This window comes from Corvus cornix, chromosome 10, assembly GCF_000738735.6.
Source record: "Corvus cornix cornix isolate S_Up_H32 chromosome 10, ASM73873v5, whole genome shotgun sequence".
Lineage (NCBI taxonomy): Eukaryota > Metazoa > Chordata > Aves > Passeriformes > Corvidae > Corvus > Corvus cornix.
The window spans coordinates 2598851-2613355 of NC_046340.1; the positions used below are offsets into that span (position 1 = coordinate 2598851).

At 40.6% G+C, this 14505-nt stretch overlaps 1 protein-coding gene across 1 annotated transcript in view; it reads right to left on the reverse strand.

Annotated features, from left to right (window-relative positions):
* The window catches only part of SECISBP2L (SECIS binding protein 2 like), a 28259-nt gene extending 19811 nt beyond the window's left edge, over positions 1–8448 (reverse strand). The window contains exon 1 of the mRNA XM_039557765.1: positions 8290–8448. Coding sequence (XP_039413699.1) covers positions 8290–8307 — 18 coding nt within the window. The 5' untranslated portion in view covers positions 8308–8448. The remainder of the gene's footprint in view (positions 1–8289) is intronic.
* Positions 8449–14505: the final 6057 nt, after the last annotated feature.

Consider the following 14505-nt stretch of genomic DNA (forward strand, 5'->3'; position numbering starts at 1 on the left):
CCATATGCCTAAGAAATAATCTCGAAGGTAACACATAACCTGTGTGACTGCATGCTCTTACTGTAGAAAAAGGAAATCCTAAAGGTTTACTGAGGACAGTCTTCTATCCTTGCTACTACCTCCAGAACATCCACATGAGCCGAAACAGTTAAATGGGAGCTCTGGAAGTATGGCAAGTAGTCACACACCTACTGCACGCTTCTTAGTCCATGCCTTTGCTCTGTGTCACATCCACAATCCATCCAGAGACTGCCTTCCCATCCAATATCTGAATCTCCAAGTCCCCGAAACTTATTCTACTTAAATAAGATCCCATACTGGTTTAGCAGCATGGGAGTGGAAGAGGTGGGAAGGGCAAGTCCAAACATCTTTTTGAAAATACAGTTGTCCCAGTGAGAAAAGTATTTCTTTCAAACTAACATGACATACTGTTCTTGGCAGAAAAATATTTTTTAATGACTGTTCTGAAAATGCTTATGGCTATAACGTGGATATATATATATACACAGATGGAATATAATATATGGAAGGATGTCCCATCCCTGGAAGCGTTCAAGGCCCACCTGGATGGGGCTTTGAGCAACCTGGTGTAATGGAAAGTGTGCCTGCCCATGGCAGGGGTTTGGAACCAAATGATTTTTAAGGTCCCTTCCAATGCAGGGCAATCTGATTCTATAAGCACAGACACAGAAGTATCACTACTGCTGTACAACAGGTCTGCATTACAGCTGAACAATCACCTTAATATCAATTAAATGCATTTCTTTATCATTAGTAGAGGGTCAACATTCCTTTCTTCTACAGTAACTCTTCTCCAATTCCTGAAGTTCCATTCAGAGGAATAGCTGTGGAGCAGCTGCAGCACCAAACTTGTGCAACACAAATCAAACAACAGGCTCTACCCAGAGCTTCCTCTCTGGCCTTGGGCACATCCCTCATATGCCTCGTGACTGGTCTACCCCTCTGCAAAGCTCCAAAGCACCCTCCTCAACACAAGAGAAAGACTTTTCCTAAAATTTTTAAAAAAGTGTTTATGTACCATGATCACATAATAACTAACAGAAATACCAACGCTGAAATCCCTCCCTGAAAGCTAAGAGGATTTTTTCCATGCTATTTCAAGACTGTCAGGCAAAAATATTTGCTTAAGAATAGATTCAGCTATGGGCTGGCCTACAAAACTATATCAGAGTTACTCTGGCTTGGAAGAAACACACAAGGATTATTAAGTCCAACTCTTTAGTGAACGGCCCATATGGGGATTGAACCCACAACCTCAGAGCCAGTAGCACCCTGCTCCAACCAACTGAGCAACCTAAACATTAAAGGAGCACACCAAAGGTGCTTCATCCACAGAACACACAAGAGTAAAACTAGGATGAGTGCTTTAGAAACGTGGTATTCCTAAGGAAACACTGAAAACTGTCAAACAACTGTTCCTAACCCACTGCTCACTATCCTATCACAACACGTCAAGTGAACTTTAGCCAACACATTAATAATAAACTCTAGTACTGGCTCAGAAAAGAGTAAAAACATTCTATTTGTCATTCACGTTGGGACCAGATTTCCCGTTTTAAAGATCTTTCCTGTCTGGTTGTCTGCTCTTTCCTTCATTTGGGAGATGGATGTGAAAATACAAGAATCATTCTTTATTGACAAGTCTCTTGCAGAATGGTCTCACTACAGTGATTTCTGTGATATTGTACTACATCACTCATTATTAGAATTATGAGTGAATAGTCTTTCACATCAGATATTAAGAACAACTTTAACTGATCAAAGCAGAAAGCAAGTGAGTGATTCCCACCTGCAAGGTGGGAACAGCAAAATATTTCCTGTCAATTCCCAAAGATAATCCCTACCTTATTTTTACATCCAAGGTGGATTGGATAAAATTTGATTTATTTCAATCCGTCCAGCAAAAAAAAAGGGTATGTTGGGGTGTTTGGTTTTTTAAAATTTATTAAAAAACCTCCATAAGATGCAAAACTCTTATCATGTAATTTTATGATTTTAGGAAAATAACTCACATTATTCTGCTTGATTTTGTTAGGTTCAAACAATTCAGAGATGCCCAAACTAGAAAGACAACTTTGATTCTTCCTTTCCTGTTGCCCAGTCTCTTATACAGGTTATGATTACTATTGCTATGACAGAGCAATTGCCTGATATATTTAATTATCATTTTCTGTACAGCTCATAACAAGCTCAGCTTACCTTTAATAGTAAAATAAAGGTACAGCATATCCTGTAATCATAAACACATATGGGTGTATTTTAAAGTTAGTTCTTTTTTTTGCTTGCAGAACTTAGGGAGTGTCTGTTATTTAAAGGAATCAAAACTGCATTTCACATACCTTTTACATGCATTATACCTTAAACATTTTTCTTGTGCAGTTTAGTCTGCACCTACAGGTTTGGTCGGTTTATGACGGTTGGGTTTTATTTAATCCTTTCAAGAAACTTGTTTCGGCAAAGATTTTAGGGTAAACCTCTGTTTTCAGATTTTGCATGTTGTTCTGTGATGCACACACACATATATGCCAACTCATCAAAACAGAAACTGAGAACTTAACCTCAGCACAGGTTTCAAAATCATTCTGTAAGCACAACACATCCAATCCTTAGCACAACTTACACATTTCATTAGAAAACGAGGCCCCATTTCCACTTTGGGATAGAAAACAGAAAGACAGTTCAAGTGTATTACCAACTAAACTAAATTAACTTCAACATATTGCTTCCTTAGAGCATTTTACCAGTCTTTCAAAAATACTTCAAGAGTTCTGTGTTACATAGGATGTGTCATCAGATAAGGGCAGTAAACTTAACCAAATTTAAAGCAAAAAGGGGAAACAAATGTACTAAGTCAGGTCAGACTGCTTACTAAACCAAAACATAAACAGAATTAACTCTCCAGGGTGATTCTCCAGACATCTCAGCACATTTCACAGATGGCTAGTGGTTTCACTGGACAAGTGAGGGAAACAAAAGAGCAACACTAAGTAATTTGTCCAAAGTTATCTTAGGAGATCTTTTTAGGACTATAGATTTCTCAGCTAGGAGGAAATGTTGGTAAAGACAGACAGCAAAGTACCTCCTCTTTTTGATAAATGGCCTTGATCCTTCATAGTGTAAGGAGAGAAAGTGAAACCAAAAAAAAAAAAAAAAAAAAAAAAAAAAAAACCATCCATCAATTTAGGATCAAGGAAAGGTGCTGCTAATTTCTCACTGCACTGGACAAGCAGAAGGTATCTCCTACCGAAACTTGTTATTTCTTCTAACAGGAAAGGCTCTTCTGGTGAGCTACAGAAACAATAATGCCAAATAAGCAGTTTGTTGGTGGTGGGTTTGGTTTTTTAAATAGTGATGTGCTTAAGACTCAGTGGAAAATGCAAGCAATAACAAACGAAGTGAACTCCAGAACACAAGACAAGCTCCTTTTTGTTTCAGAAGCAAACAAGAAAGTGCATAAAACAAAGTGCATGCAAATCTATGTGAACACAATTCCTCAGAGATTTCACCCACACAGTACAAATGGAGTGCCAAGCACATACGAACAGCACAAACAGGACTGATAATGCCACTGGTTTGTAACCACAGACAAGAAAGATTTGTCAAACACGGAAGGATTTGGGGGAAGGCTGCTACACTTTCCCTAATCCTTACAACAGAGCACTTGTGATACAAGCTTATGCTTTAACTGCCCTCACAGTATTGAGATTCATTCTAGTCCACATCCTCTAAAATAAATTAGCACCTTGCCACTGCCATCAGTAAATGCAGGGTCAGACCTTAATACAAAATACTAAGTGGTTTGATCAGGCAATCTAAAAGCAAACACTGAAAATACTGCAAGACTGAACTTAGTTTTGAGCGCAACTTTTTCATGTTTGTTCAACCTTTCATATCACAAAGCCAAACAAAACTTTATTGAAATCAACCTTTGATAACCAAACTCAATTCTAAATATAAATTTAAGTCATGCTGAAACATCAGATTTTCAATCAGCTGCCTATTAACAGAAGCATGCCCCTTCAAAAGAAACCAAGATCTAGACAGAAGTCTCTTTTGTGGATATCCCTAGTTTCAATTTACAAAATGTTTTGCAGTAGCTCATTACATATTTCAGTCCAACAATTACAAGTCTTTCAAGACAGCATATATACTGAAGAGCTCCTTTGTTTCTTATATAAAAGCTACTGTAGTCATCAACAGCTGCAAAGACAGAAGATGACACAAGCAGGAACAGACTGGTAAACTTTGTCCTATAGTTATAGCACTGTACATTTAATCTTAGAAAACTTTTTGTTCATTGTAGCTTAATGTCATTCAGCATTTTCCATTAAATAGGATCTCTGTCATCCTGCTCTCAGAGGAGAATGCTTAGATATCAATCTCACCATTTACAGGGTGAGAAAATAGACACAGATGCCACATCTCAGAGGGCTATAATAAAATCAGCTGTTTTACTGTCTCAAAGTCTGGAAACAAGAAGTCTCATCCCAAACATAAAACAAAAATATAGCTCAAACTTTTGGGGTTTTTTTAAGAAAAACAATCCAGTTTCTGAATTCTGGATTTCATCATTTAAACACTATGTTAGTAGTAAGGCAAGTCACAGTTCATCTATTTTAAGATAAACTTTACAAATATGGAAGTCATTGTTTCTATAATTAGTTGCTTCTAAGTGGCAGATACCTCGGGAATGGTAAATATGCAGTCCAACTGGAAACACCAGCAGCAGGCCATTTAACAAAGCACAAAATTTAATCCTCCCTATTTACATTTCACATAGTAATTTCAACACAGCACTTAAAGCAAATACACTATGAAGTGAGTCTTTCCCTTCTCCCTCAGCTCATAAAAAGGGAATCATGCATAATTCTCTTCCCTTTCATAGGATTAAATATCATGATCAGAACATAACAAAGCTAAATATCTAACATTTTTACCTATATATAGAAAACAAGCAAGTGGCACAATGTGACAAGCTGGCATGTTTAAACTCAAGGCCAGAATATTCTAAGAAAAAAAGGGGAGGAAAATACAACTTAATACTTACCCTTACACAAAGCTTGTCCAAAGGTAAAAAAGCTACCAAAAGGAACCTCTTCACTTACCTACGCTATGGCATTTAACAGTACAAACTCCTAAACTCATGCTATCCATATGAAGTAGTAATACTTTAATGCTTTGTAGAAAGTGTACTAAAAGGATTAATCCAAAGTATTTCTGCAAATCAGTTTCCTGATCTCCACAAACTAGTCAAGGATAAATAATCTTGTGCTCAAACAGTTAAGATGTTCATGGAATCACATCAATAACATTTAAATTCACCAGAGAAGATATTCTAAAATAACACAATATAAAACTCTCACAAAATCCAAACTGTTTTGCCCTTGCAAGGTTCAAGAGAAAGCAATGTGCAAACAGTACAGGAAATCAGACATTTTCCAGTTTGCCTCATTGAAAAACCTGCCATGGGTAAGAAACACCGAAGGAAAACGGACAGGATAAAGAGCACAAAACATTGATCTAGATCTACTTCTATGGCAACCATATTATCAAGCCACCTGTTGAATGGTCAAGAATAGCAGAGGCAAGCAGAACAGGCTGTCTTTAAGCAATACTAAAAGAAAACACAGGTCACTGATTTTGCAACTTCACCTGGTTTCTCAACTGTACTAAAGGAATCAAATGTCTTAATCACGGGGCAAGACAAAAGTATAAGACTGAGAAAAATCAAAGCACAGCAGTACCTTTGAAAGAGGAAGTTGTTTCTCTTTAGTTTTCTACCATATTCTGCTTAGACAGAAAGAGCGTCAGAGGTCATCTGCTGAGTTTTGTCTCTTCTAGGAAAATAACCTACACTTAACTGCTGAAACCCATATGCTTTTTAATGGGAACAGTTTTGTTCTGATGTAGACAGAAGTAAACTTACCCACTACAAAAATCACAACTACTCCTATCATAAAATAATTGTTTATAAGCAGCTTTATTCTGTTTTCATCTATGTCAGCTGCCAAAATACCATAGAACATATTAAACAAGTAAAACCATACCAGAATTTAGGTAACAGATCTTAAAGGCAATCCAAAAGCAACATGTCCAAATGATCTTGTGAAATGAAATCTCATACTGATTCACTAAGCCAACACCACTGTTTACCCATCAAAAGCAATTGTGATCTTCCTTTACTCTTGAAATACCACGCTAACACAGTACAGTAGTCCTAGCTGCTCATGCTCTAATTCCACAGTAGTTACTGTACTGTGCCCGAGAGAGCATTCTGAGGGAAAGGAAGGAGAAAATGAGTACTGCTAACACACATTTGCAAGCTTTACTATTCATTTATCAGATGTCACGCAGTACAGGTACAGAAATGAGCCCAAATAAAGGAAAAATGAAATGGCTCCCAAAACTGATGCAACCTTACCAAACATGCTGCTAACAATGATTGCATTCAATTCTTACAGCACAAAAGGTTCAAACCCAAAGCATCTAGGAGTCTCCTAATCAAGATGCTACTGCATAATGAGAAGACAAAAGCAATAAGATTGTTGAATCATTTTAGAAACTCATCAGGTATTAATTATTTGTCTGCCTAGAAGCCTTACTAGTGGATAAGGAACCAACAGGACCAGATATGCTACAAACAGAATAAACAAGATGATTCCTGCTTCAGAGCTTAACTAAACCTCCAAGCTGAAATACTGCACTTAGTTAAGACAATCACTCAGAGTCAATATTTTATACTGTAAATAACACAACAACTCTGTGTTTTCACGAACTATTTTGACAAATGAAAAGAGAATGGTTTGATAAGGACATGCGTGTGAACCTCCAGTACTGAAGAGCTCAAGCAACAAGGATAAATATTTCACATGCGTACAGCAGTACTAATTACAGTTGAAACAAAGGGGGGGAAAAAAAAAAAACAACCCACACCAAAATCCAAGATTTTAAAACAAAAAGTTCTACATATTGGACTAACATAAACTTCACAGAATCAGATCCGTTTTTCTACGTGAAGGCAAATAAAAAGCATGAAAAAAAAAATTTAAAATCATTATCACACCAGAAAGCCCAGGGAGAAAGCCACAGTGGGAGCCATACTGTAATAAGACAAACTGTTCACCAACTTCTTTAGACATATGTACAGAATGAAAAGCAGTGTCTCTTTAGACACTGCTTTTATTAGTCATTATCTACTTTGCTACAGGAACCTGTGTTAATTTAGTTCTTAACCCTACTATTAGAACCCCTGGAGACACCAAAGCTGAAAACTAGGAAACAAAGAGCTGTAAATCACCAATTTTCAGCAAAATTCTGCTGAAACAGAAGCTCAGAAGTAATACCAGGCAGCTACAGATGACATCATTCATTTCAGATACATCATTTAGAACTACGTCCCGATGATGAAATATTTTATTGCACATATGTAACAAACCATACAAATTCTTAAGTCCCTGCTGATATTTCTTCATACCTATAATTTAAAAGGTCTTAAGAAAAATGCAAACTGATTACCTCGCACAGGCAAGTTTAATATGGAAGAAAAAAATACAGCGACCTGTAGAATTAGCGAGCTACACCCACGCAGCTACGAGGAGACCATCAGCTATGTCCTGTCACTGAAAACTTCAACCCGACCCTGACGTTTACAGGATTTCAACAAGAGTAACACCTCAATTGTGTTACTAAGTTCTCAAAGAAACCTGCTTCTTTCTCAAGAAACCCAGTCTCTATTAATGACCAGGCAGGTTTAAACTAAATGTCACTAACTGCAAGGCTTCCCTAAGCTTGAAACAAAGCCTAAAGGAATAGACGGGAGAAGAACAGAAGCGAGTTTTGAACTCCCTTGGAATTCCCAGAGGAGCCGCTCCCGGGTTCCCGGCTCCCCCGGACAGCCGGGCCGGGCGCGGCCTGACGCTTCCCGCCTGGGGAGGGAACGGCGCCGGCGAACACACGCCGAGCTCCCGCTTCCAGCCGGGAGAACGCCCTGTCTGCACCTCCCGAGGGCAGCTCTCCGCCGGGGCGGGGCGGCAGCCCCTCACGGCCGGTCCCGGCGCCCCTCACGGCCGGTCCCGGCGCCCCCCGCCCCACAGGCCGCGAGCCGCGCCCCGCCCTGCCGTGCCGTGCCCTGCCCGCCGCTCGGCCGCTGCCGACGGCCCTGCCGGGGCTGACACGGCCGGGCCCGCTCCGCTCCGCTCCGCTCCGCTCCGCACCCTCACCGCCGCGCCGCCGCCCCTCCCGCCGCGGCTGCTCGCGGTCCCGTCGCACCTTGTCCGCTTTGTCCATGGCTCCAGCTGCGCCGGGCGGCGGCTCTAATGAGGGCGGCGGAAGGCCCGGGCCGCCTCCCCCATGGCGCTGCTCCCCCGCCGCGCTCCGCACACGCCCGGAGCGGCGCCGGCCCCGCTCGCGGTTATCACGGGAACCGGGACCGGCTACGCCACGGCCGGGGCGGGACGGGCGGCGGGGAGGGACCAGCTGAGACGGAAGCCGGGCGGGCTCGGGCCGGCAACGCCTTCGCTCCCCCCTCGGTGGGCGTTCCCCTGTCGCGTTCCGGCCGCCCGAAAAGCAGCGGGGCCGTGACCCGAGCGCTGCGGGAACCCGCGGGAGCAGCGCGGAGAGCGTTGTTCCCCCGCCCGGGGCCGTTCCGCCCGCGGCGAGCGAGGGCGGCAGGCGCGCTGCGGGCCCGTCTGCTCGGGGGCGGCGCCGAGGGAGGCTCAGGCCGACGGTGTCCTTGAAATTATCTGGAACACCGAAGGAAAAAAAAACCCCAAACCTGCGATTTATTTAGAGACAGAAATCTAAAAATGTCGCACCAGTGTCTGGAGTGCAAGGCCGAGCTGTGGAGCGTGTCCCCTGCGTGCAGGACCGCGGTGCCAGCAAAGCGGGGAGATTGTGAGACGGGGGGTTTGGCAGAGCTTGTGTGACGTTCCTTTATTTTGCTGCCCCGGTTTTAACATGTGGTTCATTATGAGTAACGCCAGCGAAATCCATGAGACCGTCTTCACCCCGAGCCTGGAGAATGGGAAACGCGTGTAGGAGCCAGTGCTGCATAACAACACATGATCCCGTACGTGCGTTCTGCAGGGGATGTCCGCGCATTTCATTACGCTAATAGGTCTGCTGCCTTGGGTTTAATGGAAATGAGGCATAATTTATTTACAACTTGGTTGATTCACGGCAAGCGGAAAAGAAAGCAGAACTAGACTAAGTGCCTTTGTGAAAGAAATATGCAAAGGATATCCCAGAATAGACACTTGAGCACTTCCAGGTGAAATACATTATAAATGTATTATGTATTAATACAAGAATCAGGTTTCTGCTTGGCAGAGGTTGTTTTGAAGAATAAATGGCTTGCTTTTTAAAGAAACAAGTAAGAAAGCCTGTATCTGAATTTGACAGCAGTAAAAGCTATCAAGAATGTTTCGACAGAGCAATCTTGCTATACTTCCTCGATTGAACCTTTATTTTATAATTATTTAATCTTTCCAGATTTGTGCTCATGATACCATGTAACAATTTTTCCTGCATCATAAAAATTTTATTTCTTGGATAAACTCACATAATTCCTTTTTTCTTAAGAGCTGCTCTTTAAAACTTCGTATGTAACATATGGGATTATGAAGATGGCTATTGCATTGCACAGCAAGATCTCATCTTGCAAACAGATGACACGAACAGAGAATTGTGCAGACTGTCACTGCCTTCTGTGCTATTCCATCCACATTAGCAGGATCACCATCCAAGTATAACTTTTGCCTAGAGGCCTGCAACATTACTTATGTTCTGTGATTTAAGTTTTCATGAGGTCGCAGTACACAAAATCATAGGTCCCACTGAGCATATGGGAAAGGGAGTGGGCCAGGTTGTAATCCCAATTAAATTTAACTTCAGGTTTCTACTAACTTCAGTGAGGACAATGTTTTACTACCAATGAAGAGAACAAGAGAGCTGCTGCAGTGCCCTAAATGATAGAGAAACCTCATCTGAACTGGCGAAGCTGCAGCAGTTGTATGCTTTATATGCACTTCTGTATCCCAGCAGTTTTCTTGACAAGATTAAATGGTCAGCAGAATTCACACAAAGGCTTATAGCACTGGGAAGCCCTTTCAAGGTGGTAAGACAGACTAATTTGAGGTTATGAGGTTGTGTTCCCAGCGGCTTTTGCACAATGTGATGTTATTTCAACATAAGAAGTCACGAAAGTAAAACTGGGGATTAAGCTGGTTGTACACAGAGTTTTCAGCTGATGCAATGGAACAGCATTTCATCAGTAATTGATGAACTCAAATATGAGATGGAAATCTACAGATAAATAATTATGAAACATAAGCCACCTAAACTTCATCTCACTTAAATGACAAATTTCTACTGAGCAAAATGTATTTCATTCCCAGTAGTTGAATGTGTTTTTCTTATTTGTGTGAAATTAGGTTGATTTATTTCAAACTTAATCACTTTTCATCTCCAAATAACGTGGGAGAACTTGCCTGACTGGACAGAAAACAGTGAAAAAATCCCACTGAAACAACTAGAACAATCGTCTTCTTGTATTAGCACACCAGTGTTTTAGTGTGGAATGCAGCTTAATTTGTTCAAATGGGTGCTGACCATGGAATATATATTATGACATTTGCTTAAGATAGTTGCTGTGTTTTTAAAAAATAATGACTCATTATGGCAAGGCTGTCCATTACGAAATTCTTCTTTTGTTCCCAAGATACATACCAACAGAAAGGTCACACTTGAAAGAGCTGTTATGCACACTGAAATAACAAGAATGTCTAAGATCTAAACTGGGCAGTAAGTAAACAGACATCAGATCTACATAAATCTATACAATATACATAATACAGAAGATCATGTTGGGTGACCTGAGTGGCCACTCATGTGAAAAAACTCAAGTCTCCCATAAAATTTAACTGTGTTATCACCGAAAAGAAAAACAAACCAAAGCACTCAGAACCAGTTATGTTAGATCCTCTATCCACAGCTATCACTAATATGCCAGGGCATCTGGTTACATTATCATCTTGACCAAGTGTTGGGTAAGAGAACTCAACAATGTTACAGTTCTTAAGGAAGCCATCAAAAAATTCTAAAAACCCTGTTGAATTTAAACACACTTGGTAACTGATTTTGAATACTCAATTGTAAGGGTCCAGTTCTCAAATCTGGCAATATGTAAACAATTACTGCTACTTCTTTGTTGCAACACAGAGTAAGTGAATAGCTCATAAGCAAAAATGATGGGCAAACTCAGCAGGTGCTGACTGCAATTTTGCTAGTAAGTTTTTGGCTTTATTGCTGCATCTGCTGAGTCGTGGAGATACCCTTCCTGAACACAATGGAGGACACAGATCAAATGAAGAAGAAAATCTAGGTCGACACAAAAATAAAAAATGGGATTCTAAACCAAAATATCTCAGCAATATGGAAAGGCACTTGGCAATGACTGTATTCAGAATTCAAATCACAGGATTACAAGCAAATGTAACAGCACATGTGTGGCTACTCACGCCCTTACTTACATGGGCTCTACGTACATCTGGTGGGTACAAAGTCCTACGAAACACGTAAGGATGTGATTACACACGTCTCACTGAAACCAAGGCAGCTTCTTATATGGAAAGCTTGAACATATGTATAGGCCTAATGGCACTGCCACAGAAGCATGACAGGGTTGCTCAGAAACACCCTCCACCCCCAGGTCCAGGCAGGCTCAGACTGAGCTCCATGGCAGTGGCACCACCTGAACAGGGACTGCAGCAGCATTAGTGGGGTCAGAGGCTGACGTGGTGAGCAAGTGGAAAAGGCAGCAGGAAAGAAGCAGACTCCAAAATGAGTTTTACTGGCCGGGGACTAAAATCTTCAGCATAATTACTGAAAAAGACAAGTACAGAAAGCAAAGTATATCTTGGCAAGTAAAACCACATCTGGTGATGTGACATGTGGTGTCCTGCACAGGCAGCCATGGGCAGACGCAGCAGGGAACATAACTGAAACCAAAGGGAAGGTGAGCTGGGAACTACTCCAGGAACCTGAGGATCCCAATTCCAGCAGCAACATGTGATTACTACCTGGCAGCAGCCAGAGTGAGCCCTGCACTCGCACCCAGAGCAGCTGAGGAGAGAGAGGCAGCAGAGCCAGCCAGGACAGAACTGCCATGCAACTCTTTCTAACACAGCTGGGAAGGAATCAGCCTTTACTCTTGCAGTAATGCTTACACTTATTACATCTGAAATTTAACACTACATATGCAATTATTCTAACACAGATAGTTTGCAATCTGCCTTACCACACAGTTAGAGGCATTTAAGATGATGATAATCCTTTCTTTGTATCTTAATTAACACTTAACTAGTTGACTAGCTTGTAATGTATTTTACCTAGTTCACTAACCTGGTTCTAAAAGACATTCTTAGCACTTTGAAAGTAATAAAGTAACAGCTACACTTTTATATTTAAAATCCATATTAACATCTATATACGGAAATTTAGTTCAAATAATGGCTGTATTTTTGAGAAAGGGGTACTGTCCCAAGTGATGTCATTTTACTCCTTACATACAGTTCCTACTCGAGTAAACTAATTCACTACCTCTGAAAGAAAAAAATATAAAAATACAATCTTCAATTACAGATATAATGTTTTACAGCTAACAACTCCTGAGTAATTAAGAAATCAGTTTATTTACAGACTACAATTCAAATAACTTCATTATATTATTCTACTGGATGCATTTCAGCTGCTTTGCCATTTTTCTGGGGTTTGTTGTTGTTCAATATATTTTCAGGCTTATTTAAAAGGAAAATGAATTAAATTCGTTTCAGATCCAATCCGTTAAGAGTAGGACTTTGAGATGCACAAAGAATACATTCCTTCAAAGTGTGTTTGATTAAAAATAATGATAAAAATCTAAAATGCAGACATAGCACCCACATCATCCCAGATTTGCCTGTTGTTCAGTTTTAAAGCATAAGCTGCCAGCAACTCAAAAGAAGGGTTTATATATACACAGCTTAATCACTGTTGTAATCTTATATAAGATTACAACAGGCATTAAAATGTTCTTTTGCAAACAGCGTTATGGTAACTAGCTAAAATGCCAGTTTGTCTTGTACCAACAGCAACAAGAGGTGTACAAAAACACCCAAGAAGTTGTGACAAGTGTGGCTCTGACAATTAACAACAGCTGCAGAAATTTAGTGACTGGACCCGAGACTGAGAATGCAGTGAGGCTGCTTACCATGTCTCAACCAACCTGCAGTGCAATGGTGTTTCTTGAAAAAAAATTCATTCACCTCTTCCTTCAAGTGCTTGTTCACTTCTCCTGAGGAGACAGAAATGACACCAGAGCCAGACCTACCAGGGACTATAGGTGGGCTGTAGCAACTATTGGTAATTTCTGCTGCAGTTGTATGACAACAGAGCTCCTCAGTATTTCCCCAGAGAAAACCCTCATCTTCCAGGTTAAGAATTATGAGAACTCAGAAAAGGGTAGAATCCCTTAGGGATTATATAAATCTTCCTTATGTGCCTAGAGCACAGATGCTAAGGCACTGTATACATGAGTAAGAACTGAAGTATGCAAAAACACACAACCATTTCTTAGAGGTAGACTGACCCTTTTTCTGTCTAAAACCATTCCTAGCCCTCACTATTCAGACAGAGTCCTTCACGAGCTGGACTAGTCCTACAACAATTAGTCCTTCAGAACAAAAAGATAAAACAAGGGAACTAGATGGACAGGACAAGATTTACTGCAGTATTCCCACTTCCTTCCTGAAAAAACAATCTGAAAATGCCTCCCCAGCAGACATAGCTGAGAAGGAAAAGGTTACATCAGGTACAACAGACAAAGTCAAGAAGACTTTTTTTTTTTAATTTTTAGTGATTGTAGGTTTATGCATAGCTCTCTTTTTCCCCCTCCTTTAGAAGAGAGGAGTTGTTCCTTCCCACTGCAAGGGTGGTGGGAGATGGCAGAGAAAAGAAACCTCCTCAAACAGCTGTCACTGTCCCCTGTCTCCATGAGAAGGAGAACCTTGAAATAGCTGTGACAATCCCTTGTCCCCATGGCAGGAAGAACCTTGCAAGATTTGCTATCCAAAATAAAGTCTCTGGATCTGTAGGTAAGGGTCCCAATGATTGTGCAGTGTTGTTAAGTTCAACTTCACATCACCAGGTATTACTGGAATTTTCAAACTAAAGACTACATTACACATCACAGCATTATAAGGAAACAAAATACAAGGTGCTATAGTCAAATGTTACCTATAGATTGTACAAAGGGAAAAAACTCTGCTTAAAAATTTAAATTTTACTATTGTTTTAAGTAAGTGGATAAATTAAAAACACCTATTGGTAAAAAAATGAGTAAAGAAGAAATGCTCACCCAAGATGCAGCATCATGCTACTCATGGTACACATTAAGTTTTATGGTGTAAACACTAGGAAAAAAAAATTAGTTGCTTTGACAATGCAGAG